At 44.9% G+C, this 23610-nt stretch overlaps 1 protein-coding gene across 2 annotated transcripts in view; it reads left to right on the top strand.

Moving 5' to 3' along the window:
• The first annotated feature begins 407 nt into the window (after nucleotides 1–407).
• Nucleotides 408–23610, top strand: part of srrm4 (serine/arginine repetitive matrix 4) — a 433233-nt gene continuing 410030 nt past the window's right edge. Inside the window, exon 1 of one of the 2 annotated variants that reach the window (XM_033043101.1) lies at nucleotides 408–1087. In XM_033043101.1, coding sequence (XP_032898992.1) covers nucleotides 957–1087 — 131 coding nt within the window. In that variant the 5' untranslated portion in view covers nucleotides 408–956. The remainder of the gene's footprint in view (nucleotides 1088–23610) is intronic. The other variant, XM_033043100.1, reaches the window with a different exon arrangement.

The following is a 23610-nucleotide window of genomic DNA, read 5'->3' as shown; positions in this document are numbered from 1 at the left end:
GAGGGAGGGAGGATGAGAGGGTGGGGAGGGAGGGACAGTGAGGGAGAGAGGGGTGGAGGGACAGAGATGGAGGGAGAGAAGTAGGGACATATAGGGAGAGAAGGAGGGAGGGAGGGAGAGGAGAGGAGAGGGGGAGAGGAGAGGGAGGGAGTGAGAGAGGGAGGGGAGGAGGGGAGGGGGGGGAGAGAGATGGAGGGAGAGAAGTAGGGACATATAGGGAGAGAAGGAGGGAGTGAGAGGGAGAGGAGAGGAGAGGAGAGGAGAGGAGAGGGAGAGGAGAGGGAGAGGAGAGGAGAGGGAGGGAGAGGAGAGGGAGGGAGGGAGAGGAGAGGGAGGGAGGGAGAGGGAGGGCGGGGGAGAGAGGAAGAGAGGGCGGGGGAGAGAAGGGGGAAGATATGTTGCACTCAGCTGACCAAGCCAGCTCCAACGTCACAAGTAAATGAGACAAAAACAAGGGAACTGCCTCGCTGCTGTACGCACACTGCTGCCGCTTTTGTGTTCTCCACAATCTCGCTGTCTTCTCCTGGCAGCTCGTCCTTTGTTGTAACTAATAAACGCCAGACTATTTGGCAACAGCTCTCCTGTCGTTGCCTGCCCATTCGCCAGTCCCTCTGGTTATAAACTGATCCGGTCCTTTTGATGAACTGCTGGAAATCCGCGTCGCATCTGGCTGGCTGATCCGTATCGCAAGAGAGACAGAGAGAGACAGAGACAGAGGGAGAGAGTGGGGACACTCTTTGTGCAAGGGAAGCTGTAGGAGGAGGTGGAGCGTTTCAGTAGCTGGACAGCTCCCGCTCCCAGCTCTGCTGCCCGGCAGTGTGTGTGTGTGAGTGTGTGTGGATGCTTGCTTGGCTTTGAGCGTGTTGAAGACGGAGCGCCGCACACCAGCTCCAGTCTCTGCCTCCCCGCTGCCTGTCCACCCACCCCGCCCGCCGCCTGCCTCTACAGTCTTCACCATGATCAGCGTGCAGCAGGGCGAGAAGCAGCTCTTCGAAAAGTTCTGGAGGGGGACGTTCAAGGCGGTGGCGACTCCTCGGCCAGAAAGCATCATCGTGGCCAGCATCAGAGCCCGGCGGAGCCTGAACAAGTAAGATGACTTTTCATCTTTTTTTTGTAAATCTTGGAGAAAGCCGAGAATGTTGTAGACCACGATTACCTCGCAGGTTGCTGTAGATTTAACTGACCATCTGCTGTAGTTAGTACTACCTCCCCCCCCCCCCCCCCCCCCCCCCCCCCCCCCCCCTCCCCCCCTCCTCCCCCTCCCCCTCTCTCTCTCTCCCCTCTGGAAGTGTCTGGGGTAAGAAAGAGTCAAATCAATCTCCCACGGGTGGGGTCACAACGGGGGGGCTGTAATAACGGCAGAATGAAAGCTATAAATAACAACAAATGATATCTAATAGGGGAGAGGAGTACCTCACTTCTTCAATTCAAGTGAGCACATTTTTAGTGGAAACAAAGTTCCATCACATCTCCCCTCTTCTACTGTTTTGTTAAATATAGAAAGTCTTTATTAATCCGGGCGTTGATGGGTTAACGAGATTCTCCTTGATAGCCACTGCGAGTTGGGCTCTCAAAGGCCGAAGTAACATTAATGAAGTTAATAATAGGACGTATGTCAGGAACATATGGCACATGTTATTCATAAACGGGGTTTCATCAATAGATTTGAGGACAGAAGGTTTTACTAAATATACGAGATCACCCAGTAAAAGGTGGTATAATTAGTACGCTTGGGTGACAATCCACTTGTTGGAATACAGGTTGGAATCAGAGGGAAAGCGGTACTTATTTTGACCAGGGAGCCGCCAGTGTGGTTGCAGGCCATCCAGCTGAGATGAGCCCAGCTGTTTGCAACATGTTCCAATGACAACAACAGATAACCACTCGTTTCAGATCAAAGAATGTACCCAATGTGAAGCTGGCACAATCAAACTAAAACTTTAATAACAAGAAAAATAAGTGAAACACATCACACTCCTTGGAAGGAGCTACATTATTCTCCACTTGTGTCTCAGCTTATTTATTACATTCATTTGAATCTTGGGTTATAAAGTAGACCAGAACACTGGCTTGGTTAATTCCCTTCCTCTAAATTTCATGAGGAGCTGCAGGCATAGGTGGCAAAATAATCTACCACAGGACGTTATTAATCCGGTAGCTACCTTGACCCGTTGTTTGAAATGAGCTGTTCCGTCTGATGCAGTTTCAGCAAAACTATCTGGTCACACTCAGACGAGAAAGGGGACTGACAGAAAATAAACTGGATAAACTTTGACTTTACTTCGAAATCTTCGAATTATGGAGAAGGATTATCACCTGGTGCAGTGTACATTTAGCAGAAATTAAAAATAAAACTATGTATAGCTCGTGATATTTGAGTTATGAGGCAATCCTTGTTGCCAGAATGCCAAGAGCAATTGAAGCGAAGTTACAACAGTAATACATTAATTTCACTAATGTTGCCCGGAAAGAACATCCCATGTAATTTGCAGTAATATGTAATATGTAATTATTGATGCATTAATATATGAGCGTGCACACTGATGTATGGAGTGTTTATGTGTATGGAAAAGAGTGTGTGCAAGCAAGGATGGTTCGGTCTGTGTGTATGAGTGTGTGCATACACGTCGGAGATGTTGCTTCATTGTGAGGGGTGCATGTGCACGTGTCAGGGTGAGTGCGTGTGCATGATTGAGTGTGCATGGGAATTGTATATGCATGAGTGCCCGTGAGTGCATGCGCGTGTGTGCATGCATGGAAAAGTGCATGTGTACATGCGAGTGGGTGTAAATGCGTGATTGAGTTGAATTACTGTGTCACTGGAAGTTCGTATGAATCAACCCGCATGGTGTTCCAACAGCCCACTTATACATTCAAGTTAACAGTGACACTGTATTCGGCAGCTACTGCAGCTGTACAGCCTCTCCTGCCATTGTATCTACAAGCTGTTTCCAACCAGCCTGGGTTCATTAAAAATTCAGCTGATCTTGTATGAGAAGGCCCAAGCATACAGCAGATGGCTTGCAGGCACATAATAAGCCTGGCTTTTCTCCTTGCCCTCAACAGATGTTACAAAATGTTGATTGTCAGTAAGGAAGAACTGCGGAGCAGTTTAAAGTAAACTTTCATATAATGTTTTTATAAATGTGGGGGTGGTGGGAAGGGGGATCTGAAAATGTTGGCATTGTAGGACAAACTGAAAGGCATTAGGTTTAACTTTCTCCTGGTTAGGGACATAATGTTCTTATACATGTTCTGTACGCTTGGTAATTGATGCTTTAAAAAAAAATAATGCTATTTGTTGAAATTTGGACATTTACTACAATTCTCAATGGATGACAAAGTGCTAGCATTTTGTTCTTTGATGAAGAGATGGGATTAGTGACATCCTCAGCACTGCTACACACTGACAAAAACATGACAGATAGAACAAGACGGACATGTATACCCTTTGTTTGAGCACTAACAGAGCAATTTTCACTGACCAGCAATAATGCTGATTCACATTTCACTGTTACTGTAATGCATGATCTGAATTAGGACTGCAGGGATTTTATAGGACTCTGATGCTCTAGAATGTTGTCAATGACAGACATAATTGTGAAGGACTGATCCTTTTTAACACAGGGTTTCGCACCACTCTTCTGCAGTAATAGGGTTCATATGAGGGTGGAACAGCAGCTTGCCTCCAGTAAGAGAATTGCCTTTCACTGGGCAGATAAGGCCTGGTCATCTGCTAGCACCCTGTATTGCCCACTTAAGGGCCTGTGTTAAGGGCCTGTCCCACTTGGGTGACATTTCAGGTGACGGCCTAAAAAGAGGTTGTCGCGTCGTGGTCGGGTTGTGACGCGGTCGTGACGCGTGGTGACGCATGTAGCGACATGCGGTAGCGTGCGGTGTCTCCTTGCCGCCCCAGGATTTTGGAATGTTCAAAATCCTCACGCGACATCTGCGTGTCTTATCATGTCGTGCGCCCTTTCGCACGGTGACGTACGGGTGACGCATGGTGACGCACGGTCATTGCCTATGCTAATTTATTTTGCGTCACCGTGCATCACCCGCACGTCGTCGTGCGTCCAGATGTGTCGCAGCGCGTCCCCTTTTATAGGGGAGCTGGGTAATCAAATGACGTCACGCTCCCCAGATGACGCAACCTGTCGTATCTTGCCGTATATCTTGTCGTGGGTGGACGTACATTGATGCCGCTTGACGGCTTTGACATCACAGGCGCTGTCCTATGCTGCCGTATGCTGTCGCATGCTGTCCTATGGTGACGCACGGTGACACGCGCCCTGTCCCATGGTGACGCGTGGAAATTGGTGATGTACCTGGACGCAGCTGTGTCACTTCCTGTCGTACTACTTGACGGTTGTCAGGCGACATCGGGCATCTGTCACTTACGGCCGCCATCGCCCATAATATGGGCCGTTTAGCATACCAACTTGAGAAACTGACTTTGAATCTTTGCAGCTGGTTCCCGGAAGATAGCTGGCATCGATGTTATGTGATTATTCAAAGCCCCTGCTATTGCACAAGGTTCAATCTTTTAATTGGAATAATGCTCTTGCTAAAATAATGGAGGCAGGGAATTTTGATTACACCCTGTAAGTGGCCACTCTCCCATCCCATGGTACCATCTTCTCCTTATCAAGTCCACACACAAGATTAGAAGTTGCTCAGCCAGAGCCGAACACACTTCTCAGCATCTGCATACAATGGTGTCTGTCTTGTGCTTCTTGTGCGTGGTGGTGGAAAGATTGGCAGAAACAAGGCCACGATGTGAATGCTCTTTCCTCGACCCCATGGTGCCATCAAATGATCTAACTTACATTTTGAACAGAAAATTGTTTCCTAATAATTGTGGTTTGTGGGAGAGGTCCATGTATCAAAGCAGCAAACTGGCCCCACTCAGACCAAACTATAAGACTGTAACAAGGCTTATTTTGATTTGGCGGTTGTTGACATCAAACATAGTTGGCAATGCAACATTAACAAAATCTTTTTGCAACTTGTATGGCAGCTGTGTTTGCAATAGTTTTCATGTAGAGCGATGGGCTTGCCTTGTTTTTTTTCACTGGTAGGTCCCTCCCCTTCAACATAGAACATAGAACATTGAACAGTACTGCACAGGAAAAGGCTCTTTGGCCCACACAGTCACTGTTAACATGATGCCAGGTACATGTTCATTAGTGATAGGAGCGGCTTTAGGCCACTCAGCCCATCAAGTCTACTCTGCCACTCAATCTTGCTTGATCTATCTCTCCCTCCCAACCCCAATTCTCCCGCCTTCTCCTCACAACCCCTGATACCTGTACTAATCAAGAATCTATCTATGTCTGCCTCAAAAATATCCATAGACTTGGCCTCCTTCTGTGGTAATGAGTTCCCCAGATTCACCACCATCTGACAAAATAAATTCCTCCTCATCTCCTTCCTAAAGGGACATCCTTTAATTCAGAGGTTATGAACTCTGGTTCTCGGCTTTCCCACTAGTGGAAACATCCTCTCCACGTCCACTCTATCCAGGTTAAACTAACCTTCTGTGCCTATACATAATCCATATCCCGACATTCCCTCACATCCATGTACCTGTCTAAAATCCATCTTAATGTCACCAAAGACAGAAAAGGGAATGAAGCACTGAGGTAATCCATTGTAGAAAGGTAGAACTGAACGTTCTTGATAAGCTTGAAGAAATAAAACAAGAGTTCGAACACCTTCTGATTTTCTTTTAATGTTACAGGTAGCAGGGAGTGTAAGCAGGTGGTGAGAGGTTTGTGGCTGTGACTTGTGGCAGTATCAGAAGAATAAATGAGACCGCATCAGGTGTAGTCCATATGATCACATGAGCCTGCACCACCATTCAATAAACGTTTATCCCTATTCCATTCTGTCTGATCAACATATTCTTGGCTTCCCTTAGAGTGTGAATTCTACAGAAATTTGGTTTAACTGTATTCATTTACTCAATGTTGACCACCACATAGAAAAGATAATTCCAAAGATTTACAACCTTGGATGTGGAAATATTCTCTTTCTCTTAGACTTAAATGGCTGAACCTTATCCTAATATGGTAGCACTTCATTTTTTTTTGTTTCGTGATACTGTCGGGAAACAGGCCCTTCGCCCCAGCGAGTCCGCACCGACCTACGACCTCCGCACACTAACACTATCCTACAAACATTGGGGACAATTTACAATTTAACCTAGCCTACAAACCTGTCCATCTTTGGAGTGTGGGAGGAAACCGGAGCTTCCAGGGAAAACCCACGCAGGTCACGGGGAGAATGTACAAACTCTGTACAGACAGCAACCGTAGTCAGGATCGAACCCTGGCACTGTAAGGCAACTACCGCTGTGCCACTGTGCTGAGTTCCGAGATCTTCGTCCAAGAAAACCCGTTACTTAGCATCCAACTGCTCAATACTTGTCAGTCTCATATATTTTAGTCAAATCAGTACTGTATGAACTATCAGGCCGCCTGGCTTTGAACATGAGTCCACCTCTTGTCTTCCTGAATCAACCATGTAGTTCTATCCTCAGGCAATATAATGAAATGGAGGTTAACAAAACAAAATTAAATCACTTTATTGGACTGTAAAACATTTAAAATAACCATATTGAACATTTATAATGTGCTCAAGTCAATTAGAAACAGACTAAAGTGTTACATACAGGAGAACCTTGGCAACAGTGCAATGTGATCAAAGGTTATATTTATTATCCTGATCATAAACTGGCCAAGATTTAGTGTGCAGGAAGGAACTGCAGATGCTGGTTTAAGCCGAAGATAGACACTAAAAGCTGGAGTAACCCAGCGGGACAGGCATCATCTCTGGAGAGAAGGACTGTGTGACGTTTCGGGTCGAGACCCTTCTTCAGACTGATGTCAGGGGAGTGGGCGGGACAGAGATAGAATGTAGTCGGACACAGTAAGACTGATGGGAGAACTGGGAATGGGGAAGGGATGGAGAGAGAGGGAAAGCAAGGGCTACTTGAAGTTGGAGAAGTCAATGTTCATACCGCTGGTGTAAGTTACGCAAGCGAAATATGAGGTGCTGCTCGTCCAATTTGCGCTGGGCCTCACTTTGACAATGGAGGAGGCCCAGGACAGAAAGGTCAGATTGGGAATGGGAGGGGGAGTTGAAGTGCTGATCAACCGGGTGATCAGGTAGGTTAAGGTGGACTGAGCGGAGGTTATCCGTGAAACGATCGCCGAGCCTGCACTTGGTCTAGCTGATGTAGAGAAGTTGACACCTGGAACAGCGGATACAGTAGATGAGGTTGGAGGAGGTGCAAGTGAACTTCTGCCTCACCTGGAAAAACTATTGGGGTCCTTGGATGGAGTCGAGGGGGGAGGTAAAGGGACAGGTGCTGCCTGGGGAGGGGGTGGTTCGGGTGGGAAGTGACGAGTTGACCAGGGAGTTGCGGAGGGAACGGTCTCTGCGGAAAGCAGAAAGAGGTGGAGATGGGAAGATGAGGCATGTAGTGGATCCGTCAGCCATCGTTTCCCACCTCCACCTCTTGTATCCTCCAACATTTCTGCCACAAAACGAGAAAACAACGACTCGACTGTGACTGGTGAGCCAGTTCTCATATTATAACTTGCTGAAACTTCTCTACAGTAAATATTTCTACATATTTCCCAGTCACTATTCCCTCTTTTAAATCCATCCCTCCAATCTACTGTTTCCTCCAAAACTACTTTTCCATGCGACCAGAAATGCTGCCAACTGTTGTTAAGACTTCAATCTCTGTTAAACCCACTTGGTGCATTTAATCATAATTATTTTTCTAGAGAGGGGTATACAGCTATTCAGTTTGCCTCTTTGTTCAGCTGAGCTGCCTGAGCCATGCGTCATCTTCAGCTGAGAGAGTACCAAAAGGTGAAAGTGGACAATCGGATAGATAGTGTCTTCTTTCATTACTTCAGGACATCCAAAAGTTCTCAAGAATCAATGAAGTGTATTCATTATTGTAGGAAATACAGTAACCAATTTGTGCACAGGAAAGCCCCACAACAAGGTGGCGATAGTAACTGAATCATTCACTTTTAAGTGTGATAGATTAAGGGATGCATTTGGTTGGGTTACTAGTGAGAATTTATCTGCTAATCATCAAAATTGTGCCATGGATTATTTTGTCTATGTGTGAAGACAGTTAGGACTTTGTTTACATAGCTTACAAGATGGCACGTGCAGGAAGGAACTGCAGATGCTGGTTTACATTGAAGGTAGACACAAAATGCTAGGGTAACTTAGTGGGACAGGCAGCATCTCTGGAGAGAAGGAATGGGTGATGTTTCGGGTCGAGACCCTTCTTCAGACTGAGAGTCATGGGAAAGGGAAACGAGAGATACGGACGGTGATGTAGAGTGATATAGAACAAATGAATGAGAGATACTGTATGCAAAAAAGTAACGATTGTAATGTATATAATGTAAATGGTGTTACCTGCCTCCAAGCTAAAGGGGGAGCAGTGTGATGTATGTAATACAATTAGCATATGTTATGTCTTGTACGAAGGGACGCATGCGCTAGGGGAGACTCAAGGTGGCGTCCTGCAATAAAGTAGCTTGTTAGTTGACTCCTGTATCTGAGAGTTCTTTTAATTCAGTTCCAAGTACCCAAATACACTAAAGGAAACCGGCCATGGTTAGCTGTGGGCTAGGCGAAAAGGGGTTAGCCTTTGCCCCAACTGAGATATGTCACTGTCTTCATAATAGCAAGCAACGTATAGGGTACTTTGACACATCTTGAATCGTGGTACGTTTCAGTATAAATGTAAAACGTGAGCAAAAGCATTTGTTTATCAAAAATGGAATCCAAAAGTTCCTTCAATAGTTAGAAACAAGAAGTGACCGGGCAAATGTAATGAACCAATTCATTGTACTGCTTTGATAGAACCACAAATCATATTTGACTAGATTCTATATTACTTTTCTAATGAGCTTTGCTGATACCCCTGAAATATGAAAGACAATTTATTTTAAAAGTCGTAGGAAGGAACTGCAGATGCAGGTTTAAACCGAAGATAGACATAAAACGCTGGAGTAACTCAGCGGGACAGGCAGCATCTCTGGAGAGAAGGAATGGGTTGACGATTCGTTTCAAGAACCATCTTTAGACCTCGTCTCGACCCGAAACATCACCCATTCCTTCTATCTAGAGATGCTGCCTGTCCCACATAGTTACTCCAGCAATTTGAGTCGATCTTCTTTTAATAGTCAGCAGTTTAGGTTGAAGAGCGATGTGGCTCTACATTTACAAGGAAGACGTCAGCTGCTGAATAGAAGTGATTATTCAGCACACAGAATGGCTAACATCTGTTCTTCAAACAAAATGAAGTTGTTCAGAGCAAGAAAGTAAGAGGACTTTCGAGTGGTATAAACATTGCTACACACAGTGGGAGTCACACAGTAACGAACAGACGCTGTGAGGTCTGATTGCTTCCTTTAATCATAGAACAGTACAGGCCCTTTAGTCCACAATGTTCGTGCTGTACATGATGCCGAGTTAAACTGATCTCATCTGCCTGTACATGATCCAGATCCCTCTATTCCCTGCAATTCCATGTGCCGATGTAAAACCCTCTTAAACGCCACTATTGTATCTGCCTCAACCACCACCACTGGCAATGCGTTCCTGGCCCCCACCATCCTCTGTTAAAAGCTTGCCCCGCACATCTCCATTACGCTTCCCTCCTCTCACCTTATAGCTATGCCCCCTAGTGGTGGACATTTCCACCCTGGGAGAAAGGTTCTGACTGTCTACCCTATCTAAGCCTCTCAGCGTTTAATATGTTTCTCTCAAGTCTTCCCTCAGCCTCTGACGTTGCAGAGAAAAACTATGACAGATGCTTCTTTCACTTGGTAATGCAAGTGTTAGTCAGGACCACACACCACATCAAACCTTGGCTGCTATTTCATTCTCACATCCAACAGATTGGTTTTCAATCAGAATACCATAGTTTTGTGGGCCACAGGCAAGAGAATTTGGCCATTTATATTTGAAGGAAGCTTAATATGGTGAGCTAATGTTCCAACTGATCACCAAAGAGGAACAAGCATATTTTAAATCAATTGACTTAACACTGGACAATTACAGACTTGTGCTGGTATTTGTTCCAGTGAGTTTGATTGTCCAAGGGTTTTGGACTTTGTCGGCTCTGATGTACGGAATACTGTTGAAGTGAAGATAGTCAAGGGCGATCAGTGGTTTTCTATTGGACTTTGTTTATTCCTGTCGGGAAGGTCGTACAGTATATTACAGTCAGTTACAGTCGGTCCTGTTTAGAGTAATTGAGATCCTATTTCATGCAGAGGTACTATGTGTAGTTTATATTGTCACTGCACTAAAGTTTCAGCCATTTGATTTTGGTTTAAATCTGACCCTCGGTTATTTTTTGAGCTGGAAGCTATTTCTTATAAAGTTGTTTAGAATGTAGCAACGAAGATCTGAAATGGTGGGAACATAGTCTGATAGTGAGTAGACCTCATGATGAAGGATGTTACACTGCAGGGAAGGTGAGGGAAGAACATAGAAAACATAGAAAATAGGTGCAGGAGTAGGCCATTCGGCCCCTCGAGCCTGCACCGCCATTCAATATGATCATGGCTGATCATCCAACTCACATCCCGTCTGACTTTCATATCTCCTTCAATTCCGTCTAATGGAGGAACTGAATATAGACACAAGTCAAGACCCTTCTTCAGACTTCAGAAGGAATGGGTGACGTTTCAGGTCGAGACCCAAAACGTCACCCATTCCTTCTCTCCAGAGATGCTGCCTGTCCCGCTGAGTTACTTTTCGTGTCTATCTTCAGTTTAAAGAATAGAATAGAATAGTTTCTTTATTGTCATTGTAACATGAACCATGTACAACGAAATTGTAAAATGTCAGCCAGTCAGTGCACCATTCAAACATTTCTAAAAGCTAACGATACATTAAACCAGCATTTGCAGTTTCTTCCTACACAAATGGAGGACCTGAATTAGTCCAGGGGAGACTATGGCCCACTGCAGAGGAGCGCTGAGGGACGGCTGAATTACCTGAGGTGCCATCTTGTAGTGAGGCCAAACGCAATTTGGAGGAACATGACCTCATACTTCGCTTGGGCCGTTTACAACATGGCAGTATGAATATTGATTTCTCTAACTTCAAATAACCCTTGCTTTCCCTCTCTCTCCATCCCTCCCCACCCAAGTTCTCCGACTAGATTCACTGTCCTCCTGATTAATTTTACTGTTTGTATGGCTCATTTTCCTCTCAGCCAACAATGAACCATTTCCTTGACACTTATCTGCTTTGATCTGTCATTTTCACACCTTGCCCTTCCATACCTGTGGTTTCCCTCTCCCTGTCTGACTTGCTGTTACTCCAGCTTTTCGTGTCTATCTTCAACATACCTCAGTTAATCACTTCCTTTGGCAAATCAAATATCAGCTGAACACTTTGAGAGGGCAAGATAAGTTTAGTTTAGTTTGGTTTAGAGATACAGCGCGGAAAAAGGCCTTTCGGCCCACCTGGTCCGCGCCGACTTGCAACCCCCACATATTAACACTATCCTACACACACTAGGGACAATTATTACATTTACCAAGCCGATTACCCAACATACCTGTACGTCTTTGGAGTGTGGGAGGAAACCGAAGATTTCGGAGACAACCCACGCAGGTCACGGGGAGAACGTACAAACTCCGTACAAACAAGCACCTGTAGTCGGGATCGAACCCGGGTCTCCGGCGCTTCACTCGCTGTAAGGCACCAACTCTACCGTTGCGCTACAGTGCCGCCCTTAAGTTACACACAAGGAAATATCATTGGTGACCCAAATATTCTGGCTTCACCAGGCTACCACCCAGCTTCAGTTTGAAATCCTCTGGTGCTTCTAAATAAAAACTCTTCTTAATTTAAACCTATAATACAAGTTGAAAAGTTCAGCGCAAGGATTCAGATGCCGCAGCACAGAAACCAAGGCACGACAACAGTCTATGTCCCTTTACAGTTGTAAATTTACTTTAACCTGACTTGTTCCTAGTTCCTCGTTCACCTACCCAATCTCATCTTCAATGCTAACATAGATTATTAATTCCCTTGTCATCAATTTTACAGTGTCTCATCTCCTTCAGTGAAGAATTCTCTCCTTCTCTCTCAGCGATGCCTACAATAATTAATCTTCTGTTGAGGCTGCCTTGTTCTGAGTTCACCAGGTACTAGAAACAGTCTAAAGCTTTCAAGTGTGTCTCGTCCCTAACTCTGAACACCGTTAACTCTGAGCGGGGGCGGCAAAGTGACGCAGTGGTAGAGCTGCTGCCTCACAGCGCCAGAGACCCGAGTTGAATCCTGACTACAGGTGCTGTCTGCGTGGAGTTTGTTTGTTCTCCGCATACTATCCCCTCAGATAATTGGAGGATTGTTAAGCATAGATATACTTGTTTGTGTGACTGCATGGGATTCCTCCGGGTGCTCCGGTTACCTCCCGCGTTCGAAAGGCGCGCAGGTTTGTAGGTTAATGGGCTTCTGTAAATTGTCCCTGGTGTGTAGGGTGCAAAGGTGGATAACAGCAATGGTCAGCATGGACTCGATGGGCCAAAAGGCCTGTTTCCACGCAGTACCTCCAAACTGAACTAAACCTCTATCACATTAATACCATATTCCTACTGAAAGGAGTTCCAAATTCTGAAGCTGCTCATTGTATTTGTATTGTTCCAAGCCAAATCATTTAAAATCGTGATTACATCCTTCCCAAAGTCAGAAGATCCATCCAAGATCCCTATGATACACATTACTCCAACTCCTTATTGGGGTTGATGTGGACTCAGTTTTGATATTCTGCATGGCATGGAGAAACAGCTTTACTGTACAATCTTATTGGGCTATAACTGTGCATCTAAAATCCCTTTGCTTCCCCATAGCACCAGAATTATGCAAACATAATTGCTACCTTTTAATTTTACCAAGATCATACCTCGGTCACTGGCAGTGAAAGTCGCTGTAGCTTTTTTTGTCAATGTTCCTATTTTCCCCACATTCCATTGCAGCTTCCTCTGGGCCAGTAAAATCTATTTTATCTCCTCTGCAGTTTCCAACCCGGCCCCCAAGGCCACTTGTACAAAGGAACAGATGAGGCCAGAACTGGATTCTGTCGGACACCCCTACCCAGTTCCATGAAAATCTGCCCTTAACCTTTGCATTCTCCATTATGACCAGGTTTTAATCCAGTTTGTTTTCCTGTCCCTAATTTAATCTTCTTGAATAATTCATACAAGCGCTGCCCTGTAAAGCCTTTGTTAAAGACAGGGAACCCTGCATCCATCGTATTTTCCTTTCCGATCAGGTCTGCTATCTCCTCAAATAATTGGTGGTTTGTTAAGCATAGATATGCTTGTTGAAATTTGCACATGCTTTATCTGCCTCATTATCTGTTTTGTCTTCATCTGGATTTGATTCTCAGTTACAGATGCCAACATTTTCTCCTCGACTGATGTTAAATTAACACGTCCCATTTACCCAGGTTCTCTGTTTCTCTTTTTAAAATAGCATATCGCTGCATTTCCTTGCAACAGAGCCGGAGACATTGATTGAGTCATTGCACAGTGCAGTCCCCTTCAATCCCATTTCCCCCCTGCTTTCCGTAACCTATTAATCTATTATTTCTTATACTGTATATCCATTAACCCCCCCCCCCCCCACCCCCCCCCCCCCCCCCCCCCCCCCCTGTCCAACTGCATATCCTACTGCCCATTTTCTATTGACCTACAAGTCATTGGGAGGTGGCAAGCACTGCTAAAGAAAGTCTAAACGGCCATAGGCAGAATATGCTGATGTCAATAACACTGCAGGTCAGGATCAAGCCTTTGTTGCTGGACCTATGAGATAGGTGCAATACCTACTGCAACATTGGGTTGTCCATTTTAAAATGGCGTAGCAGCTTATTAGCCCCTTTCCATAGTCTGGGCTGGTAATCTCACTCAAAAGAGTCCTGGAATATAAGGATGTGAGTTTAACCTAGACCACTGGATCATTTTTGGTTGGCTACATTGAGTCCAATTGTTGCCTGTTTACCACTTGTTGGGCTGGGCTAAAATTATCACCATGGTTCCAAGGCCATCAAGGTGGACTGATGGTGAATCTGTGGAATTCATTGCCACAGAAGGCTGTGGAGGTCAATGGATATTTTTAAGGCAGAGATATAGTCCATACATTCTTGATTAGTACAGGTGTCAGGGGTTATGGGGAGAAGGCAGGAGAATGGGGTTATGAGGGAGAGGTAGATCAGCCATGATGGAATGTCAGAGTAGACTGGATGAGCCGAATTGCCTAATTTGGCCCCTATCCCCTATCCCCTATGACCTTATGACCTTATGACCTTATGACCTTTCCTGAGTATCTTGAGCATTGGAAGCAGTGATTGGTGATCCATGAGGAGGGGCAGATGGGTACAGTAAGCAATTAAACAGGATGGTGGTCATTGTAGCTTAATACAGATGGTTGTAAGAATATAGAATGCTGAGCAGTGTGGCACAGGAACAGCCCTTCAGCCCACAATCTCTGTGCTGACCATGATGCCAATTTAAATAGCATATCTGACTGTACACGGTCGATATCCCTCCATTCACAGCTTCTTCATGTGTCTGTCTAAATGCCTCTTGAGCTTTCCTAACATTTCTGTTTCTACCACTTCCTCTGGAGTCATGTTGCAGGCACCCAAGATAGACACAAACAGCTGGAGTAACTCAGAATGACTGGCAGCATCTCTGGAGAGAAGGAATGGATGACGTTTCGGGTTGAAACCTTTCTTCAGACACCTATCACTCTCTGTAAAAGACTTGCCTCATACATCTACAAACTATCCCTCTCTCCCTTTAGCATTTGACATCACCACCCTGGGGAAAAGGCTCCCACCATCTACTCTATAATGCCGCCCATAATTTTATATACTTCTATGGTGTCACCACTCGGCTTCCAACGCCTCAGAGAAAACAATCCAAGTTTGTCCAAACTCTCTCTCCTCAAGGCTAATAAACTCCACACCAGGCAACATCCTAGTGAACCTTCTCTGCACCGCTTCCAAAGCCTCCACATCCTTTCCTATAGTGCAGCACCCAATACTCCAAATCTAACCTAACCCAAAGTGTTACAAAGCTGCTCCCATGCCTTCCTGACCTTTATACACCATGCGGCAACCAATTAAGGCAAGTACACTGTATGCCTACATTATCACCTGTGATGCCACTTTCAGGTAGCTATGGGCTAGGTCCCCAAGATACTTCTGTACTTCAATGTCCCTTAGAATCCTGCCATTTGCTGTATACTTTTATCTCACATTTAACCTTCCAAAGTGTAGCACCTCACCATTATCTGGCCATATCTGTCCTTCCTTTAGGACTTACTTGACCTATCTCCTACCCCCCTTTCAAACTCTCCACTACTCTGGTTCCCCACCCCTGCCACACTAGGTGAACCCTCCCAAGCACCATTAGCAAACTTCCCTGCCAAGGTATTGATACAGCTCCAGTATGTGGGTGCAATCTGCCCTTCTTGTACAAGGTCTCTCATGCCCTGCAAGACAGCACAATGATACATATACGTGATGCATTCCGACCTGCACTAGCTCCTTAACCACACATTCAACTGTACCACTAAAACCACAGAGAAGGTTCACGAGACTGATTCCTGGGATGGCAGGACTTTCATATGAAGAAAGATTGGATAGACTTGGCTTGTACTCGCTAGAATTTAGAAGATTGAGGGGGGATCTTATAGAAACTTACAAAATTCTTAAGGGGTTGGACAGGCTAGATGCAGGAAGATTGTTCCCGATGTTGGGGAAGTCCAGAACAAGGGGTCACAGTTTAAGGATAAGGGGAAAGTCTGTTAGGACCGAGATGAGAAAAACATTTTTCACACAGAGAGTGGTGAATCTGTGGAATTCTCTGCCACAGAAGGTAGTTGAGGCCAGTTCATTGGCTATATTTAAGAGGGAGTTAGATGTGGCCTTTGTGGCTAAAGGGAGCAGGAGGTATGGAGAGAAGGCAGGTACAGGATACTGAATTGGATGATCAGCCATGATCATATTGAATGGCGGTGCAGGCTCGAAGGGCCGAATGGCCTACTCCTGCACCTATTTTCTATGTTTCTAAGATGAGGCTGGTGAAAAATATTGAGCAGAATGACTTGACATGAACAATGTAGAAATAGTTATACTGGAGGTTAAAAGAATTGTGTGGCTTTCAATAGGTCTATCACTTAACATGCCACATCACTGTGGAACAGCAATCAATGAAGCAAACAGAAGGCTGCATTGGGATGCTCACTAGAGCATAAATCAAAACATGCTTGACTGAAAATGCATCATCTGGCAGATGTGTTTCAGATTCCTTCCAGGCCGTGCAGTCCACCTGTGTCACTGCTCTGAATATCCTCGACCATTGATTTAATAGATCATAGATCCCCCTGACATACTGAGCTCACTTAGTCTTGATCTTATATAATAATGGGTTTGAAATTGTTAACTCCATCCAGATAAATGAGCCCGATATACAATATAACTTTCACAGGAACAATTCTGATGCAATAAGTTGACCATCTCTCTGCATAAACAGATGATGCCTGACCTGCTGAGTTCCTCCAGCAGTTACACCTTGCTCATTATTACAGCATATTTTAGTTTAGTTTAGAGGCACATCACAGAAACAAACCCATCGGCCCACCAACCAGTGATCCCAACACATTGACACTAACCTACACACACTAGGGACAATTTACATTTATACCAAACAAATTAACCTACAAACCTGTACGTCTTTGGAGTGTGGGAGGAAACCGAAGATCTCGGAGAAAACCCACAATGTCTCGGGGAGAACGTACAAATTCCGTATAGACAGCACGCGTAGTCAGGATCGAACCCAGGTCTCCGGCGCTGCAAGTAGTGTAAGGCAACAACTTAAATGTAGAGCACCCTTTCCCCTGGCTCAACACTCTGCATTAGTTCGGTCAGGGACCTCCCCCCCCCTGCCATGAGTACCATGTAACCCCGTGCTACCTGCTCCATGGTCAGATAGTCGGCAACTAAACCATCTTCCCCACCTGGTTTGCCAGGTGAGGAGGGGGCTGTTGACCCCCAGCAGGACTAAAAACAAGATCTGTCAAAGGGCAGATGAGCTTCAAGCGAGCCAACGACCATCCACACTTCAGTAGAAGTTGCGATCGCTGTTGTTCATAACATTTGTAAGGAATTAAGAAAAACATGAAATGTAATTCTTCCCTCTCCTTGCTTCTCGAAAAATAAGTTGTTACCATGTCAATGCTCAGAGCAGAATCTATTTTCATTTCCCATGTCAGCCTTCTGAACAGGAATGGTAATTTGTGAAAAACTATAGCCAAACAAAAAGTAAACCAACTCTGGTTAAGTTTCACAAGAGATCCTTGCTGATCATGAAGATAATTATTTTCATCCCATCCAATCGATTAGATTGAAAGATGTTCAAGATGTTTAAAAACAGCATGTTAAGGGCCAAATTGAAAATGTTATCATTATGTTCCAAACTTCACATAGTTTAAACTCAAAGAAGAAATGGGGAAAATGTTGCTCATTCCATTTTGGCAGCTAAAGTATTGAGGGTGAAATCTATCCCCAATACTGAATGAATCTATTTGCAATGTTACCTAACATTGAATCTGTGCACTATATGTTGAATCGTACTTTGCTAGCCTATTATTTTCATGGACTGTCTTATCTGAGAATAAAGATTACTATACATAAGAGTTATTCTTGTTGATAATTGAGGCCATTTGATTTCCTTTGTTGTTTTTGCCATCAAGGTGCTGAATTTCTGGCAAATATGGATAAGATGGTTTGGCACAATATATTTATTCAATTTTTGACAATACAGAATACAATAAGGATCTGATTTCTTTTACAGGGTTACAGGGTTACAGGGTTTCCTTTATTGTCATTCAGACAGAAGTCTGAACGAAATTTCGTGCCTGCAGTCATACATACATACAATACAATAAAAAAACAACAATAAACACATATTAACATCCACCACAGTGAGTCCACATAGCACCTTCTCACTGTGATGGAGGCAAAAGTCTTAGGGCTGCAGTCTCTTCCCTCCTCTTCTCTCTCTGCGCTGAGGCGATACCCCACCGGACGATGTAGCAAACAGTCCCGCGGCTCAAACACCGCGGCCCCGGGGTGGTCGAAGCTGCCGTCCACCAGTCCTGCTGACACAGCCGCTGGCCCGCTGTGTCAGCTGTGTTCTTGCTGTTAAGTGTCACAGAAACATAGAAATTAGGTGTGGGAGTAGGCCTTCGAGCCAGCACCGCCATTCAATATGATCATGGCTGATCATCCAAATTCAGTACCGCGTTCCTGTATATCCTTTCATTCCATCAGACTCCGTGAGGTTACAAGTGATTTTGTGAGATGTTTTGTCCAAAGCCCCACTTATCTACAACTCACATGCAACTGACTACTTGCAACTTCATGATTGTACATCTCAAACACACTGTAAGACTTTAAATCCTGAACCAGCCTTCTGACAAAAAGTGAGCAATGCAAGGAAGTAGATCAGCTCAACGATGTTGCCAAAGTAACATGTAACATGTATCCAAATTCATTTGTCATCTCGAAGCAGAATTGAACATGCCCTTCTTTTTTATCCTACAGTATGTTAAAATATTTGACCAGCTTAGACTTTTGTATTTGAAGTGTAGTTGCATCCAAATTCACAAGTTGTTTATCTAAATTTTTTAGTTTAGTTTTGGGCCTGTTCCACTTAGGCGACTTTTTAGGCGAGTGCAGGAGACTCTGCGCTCGCCACATGATCGCCACTAGGTCGTCACGTGTTCGATGGTGGTCTCTGGTGAGTCTCCTTCATGGTCGCGAGGAGTTCCCGCATTCTGGGAACTAGTCGCGGCCTCAGTATGATCGCCGCAAATTTTTCAACATGTTGAAAATGTTTCTGCGACCAAAAATTGGTCGCCATGGAGACAATCAATAATCCTGTAGTCGTAGGTGCAGTTGTAGTGGGGTCGCCATGTAGTTATAGATAGTCAAGCTAGACGTAGGTAGTTTTAGTTAATCGCCTTTGCTGACCGGGCATTTTCATTGGCTCATTGGGGGGAAAATAAACGTAAGCACGAGTTTTCAGCATATTGGAAAAAAAGGTCAGTATTTAAACAGCAGAATGTCACCTCTGTCACTCCAAGGCATGTTCATTCATAGCTGGAGAGTTTTTGGAGAGGAGACTTGTGTTTTAGAGATGGCACCAAAAAGGCAGCTGCACAGGGAGAGGGCACATCCCTCAAAAAGCCGGCCATGCAGGTGTTGCCCACCCAAGAGGAGGAGTGGCAGGAGGTGATGCCACATGAGGTGATAGTGCAGGAGGAGGTAGCCCTGCATGAGAGACTCCTGGAGGAGGAGACCAGGGTGGTAGTATATGTCCCCACCACAACCCCATCCTTCACTGCCTCATTTGAAGGCAGCAAAGCAGCCCTTTCTCCTGTGTCTGACACAGCATCAGAGGCAGATGCCCCATTGGTGGTGAGGGAGGGAGGGCTGGACGAAGGTTATGCCCTACACCTTCACCAGGCAGCAGGAGGGGGACCTTGAGGAATGGTTCCAGCAGAATGCCACCCTGTACGAAAAGGAAAATGAGGGGTACAGGGACAGGGACAAGAATGGCATGCTTGCCATCCACTGCCCCACATGTGTGCTTAAAGTTCCATCTTTTGTCAAAGCCCAGCGCCACGCTCTTCCAGTCATCTGGTGTACTGGGACAGTCCATCACATCATCTCCATTCATCCATTGAGACCTCTTCTTGTGCTTCCTCTTCACCCTTGCTCTTCCCCTTCTGCCTTTTTTAAAAGGCTGCTGAAGCAAAAGGGCTACTGCAAACAGCAGTAAAATGTACATGGTTGAAGCCAGTCTTCAACATAGTCGAAGGAGGTCTTCTTCATAGTCATAAAGCCAGTAAAGTCTGATCAAGGATAGTCCAATGAGGTAGATAGTAGCTCAGCACTGCTCTCTGGTTGTGGTACAATGGTTCAGTTGCCTGATAACAACAGAAGAAGCTGTCCCAGAATCTGGAGGTGTGCGTTTTCACACTTCTATACCTTTTGCACGATGGGAGAGGGGAGAAGAGAGAGTGGGCAAGGTGCGACTCGTCCTTGATGATGCTGCTGGTCTTGCCGAGGCAGTGTGAGGTGTAAATGGAGTCAATGGAAGGGAGGTTGGTTTGTGTGATGGTCTGGGCTGCGTCCACAATTCTCTGCAATTTCTTCCAGATTTCATTCCAGTACCTCACCAGAGTCTTGAAAACACAAATCTAGGCTGAGGATTCAGTGTGGTTCGGGAGGAGTACAGCATAGTTGAAGGTGTTGTATTATACAGGGGTATCCAGCAGTGAGGACAAACACTGAATATCAATATTGTTTGATTTATTGTAGGATGCTGTTCTTTATATCAGCAAGGATGATAACAGTTGATAAGTACATTAAAAGTGTTACAAGCACCACCATCGGGAGAATTATGCCCCTGTCCCACTTAGGAAACCTGAACGGAAACCTCTGGAGGTTCCCGGAGGTTTTTGTCAGTCTCCCTACCTGCTAATGCAGTTTAGCGTCTTGCACTATGACTATGACCAGATGCTAAACTGCATTTCGTTGTACCTATACTTGTATCTGTGCAATGACAATAAAGTTGAATTGAATTGAATTCCACTACGTGCAACCTCCGGCAACCACCTACAACCTCCGGGAACTGCACGGAAACCTTGGGTGGGGCGCAAAGTCTCTAGAGGTTTCCGTTCAGGTTTCCTAAGTGGGACAGGGGCGTGTCAATTTTGTCAGATTACCCAAAGTATTAAGCAACTGAAATTCCCCAAAATGGAAGATCGATCATTTTCTCCCTAACTAACAAGCCATTACATAAGTTGCATTTTCAGAACATTTTCAAAGTCAGGTGCTTCTGTTATTTATTTGCTTCTTTTTCCATTAAAATTGGAATTTCAGAGACAGAAATCATTACTTTCAAAACGAAACAGTCCCATTTTATAATTTCCAATGATTTCCAACCACAATACACATATTCTCTTGTATAAATCCCGGTGCTGCCTGTGCGGGCATTGCACGATCTAGTGCGTGCATGGGGTTTCCTCCAGCGAACTGCAACATCCCAAAGGGATGCTGGATACAGAGCATTGGCCACAGCGAGGGGCTGCTCGATGTAGATTTGGGGGATGAATTGACGGAAACGTTGGAGAATGCAATAGGACGAGTGTAGGTGGGTGCTGGATGGCTGGACACGATGGGCTGAAGGGTCTTTTTATGACTCTTTGTCTCTGTAACCAACCCAACCCACCGACCATTGCAATAAATCCCTCCACTCCTTGCCTGTCCGGTGGCCTCTTTGTCTCCTGAGCCCACCATTAACATAATTAGTACATCGTAAATTAATCATCGCATGGTAAATTAAAAATAGAGTCATAGAGGCCCTCCGGCCCAAGTTGCCCACACAGGCCAACAATGTCCTAGCTGCCCACGTTTGGTCCATATCCCTCCAAACTTGTCCTATCCATGTACTTGCCTAACTGTTTCTTAAACGTTGCAATAGTCCCGGCCTCAACTACCTCCTCTGGCAGCTTGTTCCATGCACAACAAAGGAGGAGGACTGACTGAACGTTATTGCCTTCCATCACAGTGAAGAATGCTGTGGTGGATGTTTATGTTCAATTCTATTGTGTATTGTGTTCTTTTTTATTGTATGGCTGCATGGTAACTCATTTCACTGTAACTTGGCGCATGTGACAAATAAATGTGAACCTTGAACCTTGAACCCCACCACGTTTGTTTGAAACAGTTACCCCTCAGATTCCTATTAAATCTTTTCCCCTTCACCTTAAACCTATGTCTTCTGGTCCTTGATTCATCTAATCTGGGCAAGGGACTCTGTGCATCCTCCCGATCTGTTCCTCTCATCATTTTACACACCCTATGAGCCTTGTTCTTTACTATAACTTTCTAGTTGTTAACATTTGAATCCTATTTAAATTCCTCTCACAGCGATCAAAATTCCCTGATCATTTTGTCAAACGCCTTCGTAATCTTGAAAGCTTTAACTAGATCATCTCAAAGTCTGCCTCCCAAAGATATTTCAGCTGATCTTACTTCACCTTTCCCCATTGCCGCCTGCTATCCTCCACACACCGATGCTGCTGGGGACACCACCACTGTAATGTCCTTGCAATGAGTCTGTAAATTAAATTGCATTGCCCCTGTTGAAGGACAGGCTGCCTTTTACAAATAGCTTGAATTATATTTTCTATAAGAGCACACGGAATGAGGAGCAAACACTGTTCGGTCTTTCATCCTGCATTCCAATCCTCACTGAGTTAGCACTGGAAGTCAATGACAAGAAAAACAGGCTATAATTACATTTCAAATGCAGGGAAGTTGAGTGCTTTGGGACATGGGCAATCTCACAGAGTTCTCAGCTTTATATTACATCATTTCTGCAAGCAGACAGCTGTTGAATACCTGTTGCCAGAGAAGAAAAATGGGGTCAAACTCTGAAATTTGATATACAAGGTGAAACTGGAGAATTCTACACAGATTTTATAGATCGTTAAGGCACCACACTCACCACCTACTGAAAAAGAAAGAGCTTGCAGAAAGCTTTTGAATCATTATCAAGGTGTCTGATTGATTCTTACACCTGACTGTAAGCGACAGAATGGCCCGTTTCCTTTATCATCGTTACTTCTTTTGCACATCTTTCATTCATTGTTCTTTATCTCTCTACATCATCGTCTATATCTCTCGTTTCCCTTATCCCTAACCAGACTGAATAAGGCGTCTCCACACAAAACGTCACCCATTCTTTCTCTCCAGAGATGCTGCCTGTCCCGCTGAGTTACTCCAGCATTTTGTGTCTGACTTCAGATGGAAAGACTTGTTGGACCAATGTGTTTATCAATCTTTCACCTTTCTTTTGTTTTCTACATTTATTAGAAATAAAAAAATAAAAAAATAATATCTCACATAAGTAAGCAAAATAATCTCCATTTATGTATGTGAAGCGAGCTGAGATTTTTAGAATGCTGAGAATTTTTAATATTCGTTCTCAATGGCAACTTTTTGGCGGGCCATTGGTCAGAATGTGATCGCACTTAATCCATCGCACACGGACACTTTCAGTTCCAGCCACCTGCAAGAGAGACACACAGAGGCAGCATTTTGAAGGGATGTGCCTGAGTGAGTTGGTGCTTGAGTCAATGCCTATCAGAGAGTGGGGAAAACAGTGGACAGCCTGGAGAGGTTTTAGGACCAGCCTACATCCATCTCTGGACATTCAGTGGAAGCTGCTGCCAATGGGCCCATGCTAAAACTATGTCTCCCTCAACACTTTGTGTGAGAGGGAACCAAGTGGCCCATTGTCCAGGCCCGAGTCCCACCACAGTAACTCAGCGGGGCAGGCAGCATCTCTGGAGAGAAGGAATGGGTGACGTTTCGGGTCGAGACCCTTCTTCCGACTGATTATTTTGAAAAATTATGGTTGATGACTGAGGAAGGCCAGTTCTACAGTCAGTCATATACAT

Source organism: Amblyraja radiata, chromosome 25 (genome assembly GCF_010909765.2).
Source record: "Amblyraja radiata isolate CabotCenter1 chromosome 25, sAmbRad1.1.pri, whole genome shotgun sequence".
In the NCBI taxonomy this organism is placed as follows: Eukaryota; Metazoa; Chordata; class Chondrichthyes; order Rajiformes; family Rajidae; genus Amblyraja; species Amblyraja radiata.
Note: the sequence above shows the minus strand (reverse complement) of the source record. Positions and strands in the feature narration are given on the sequence as shown.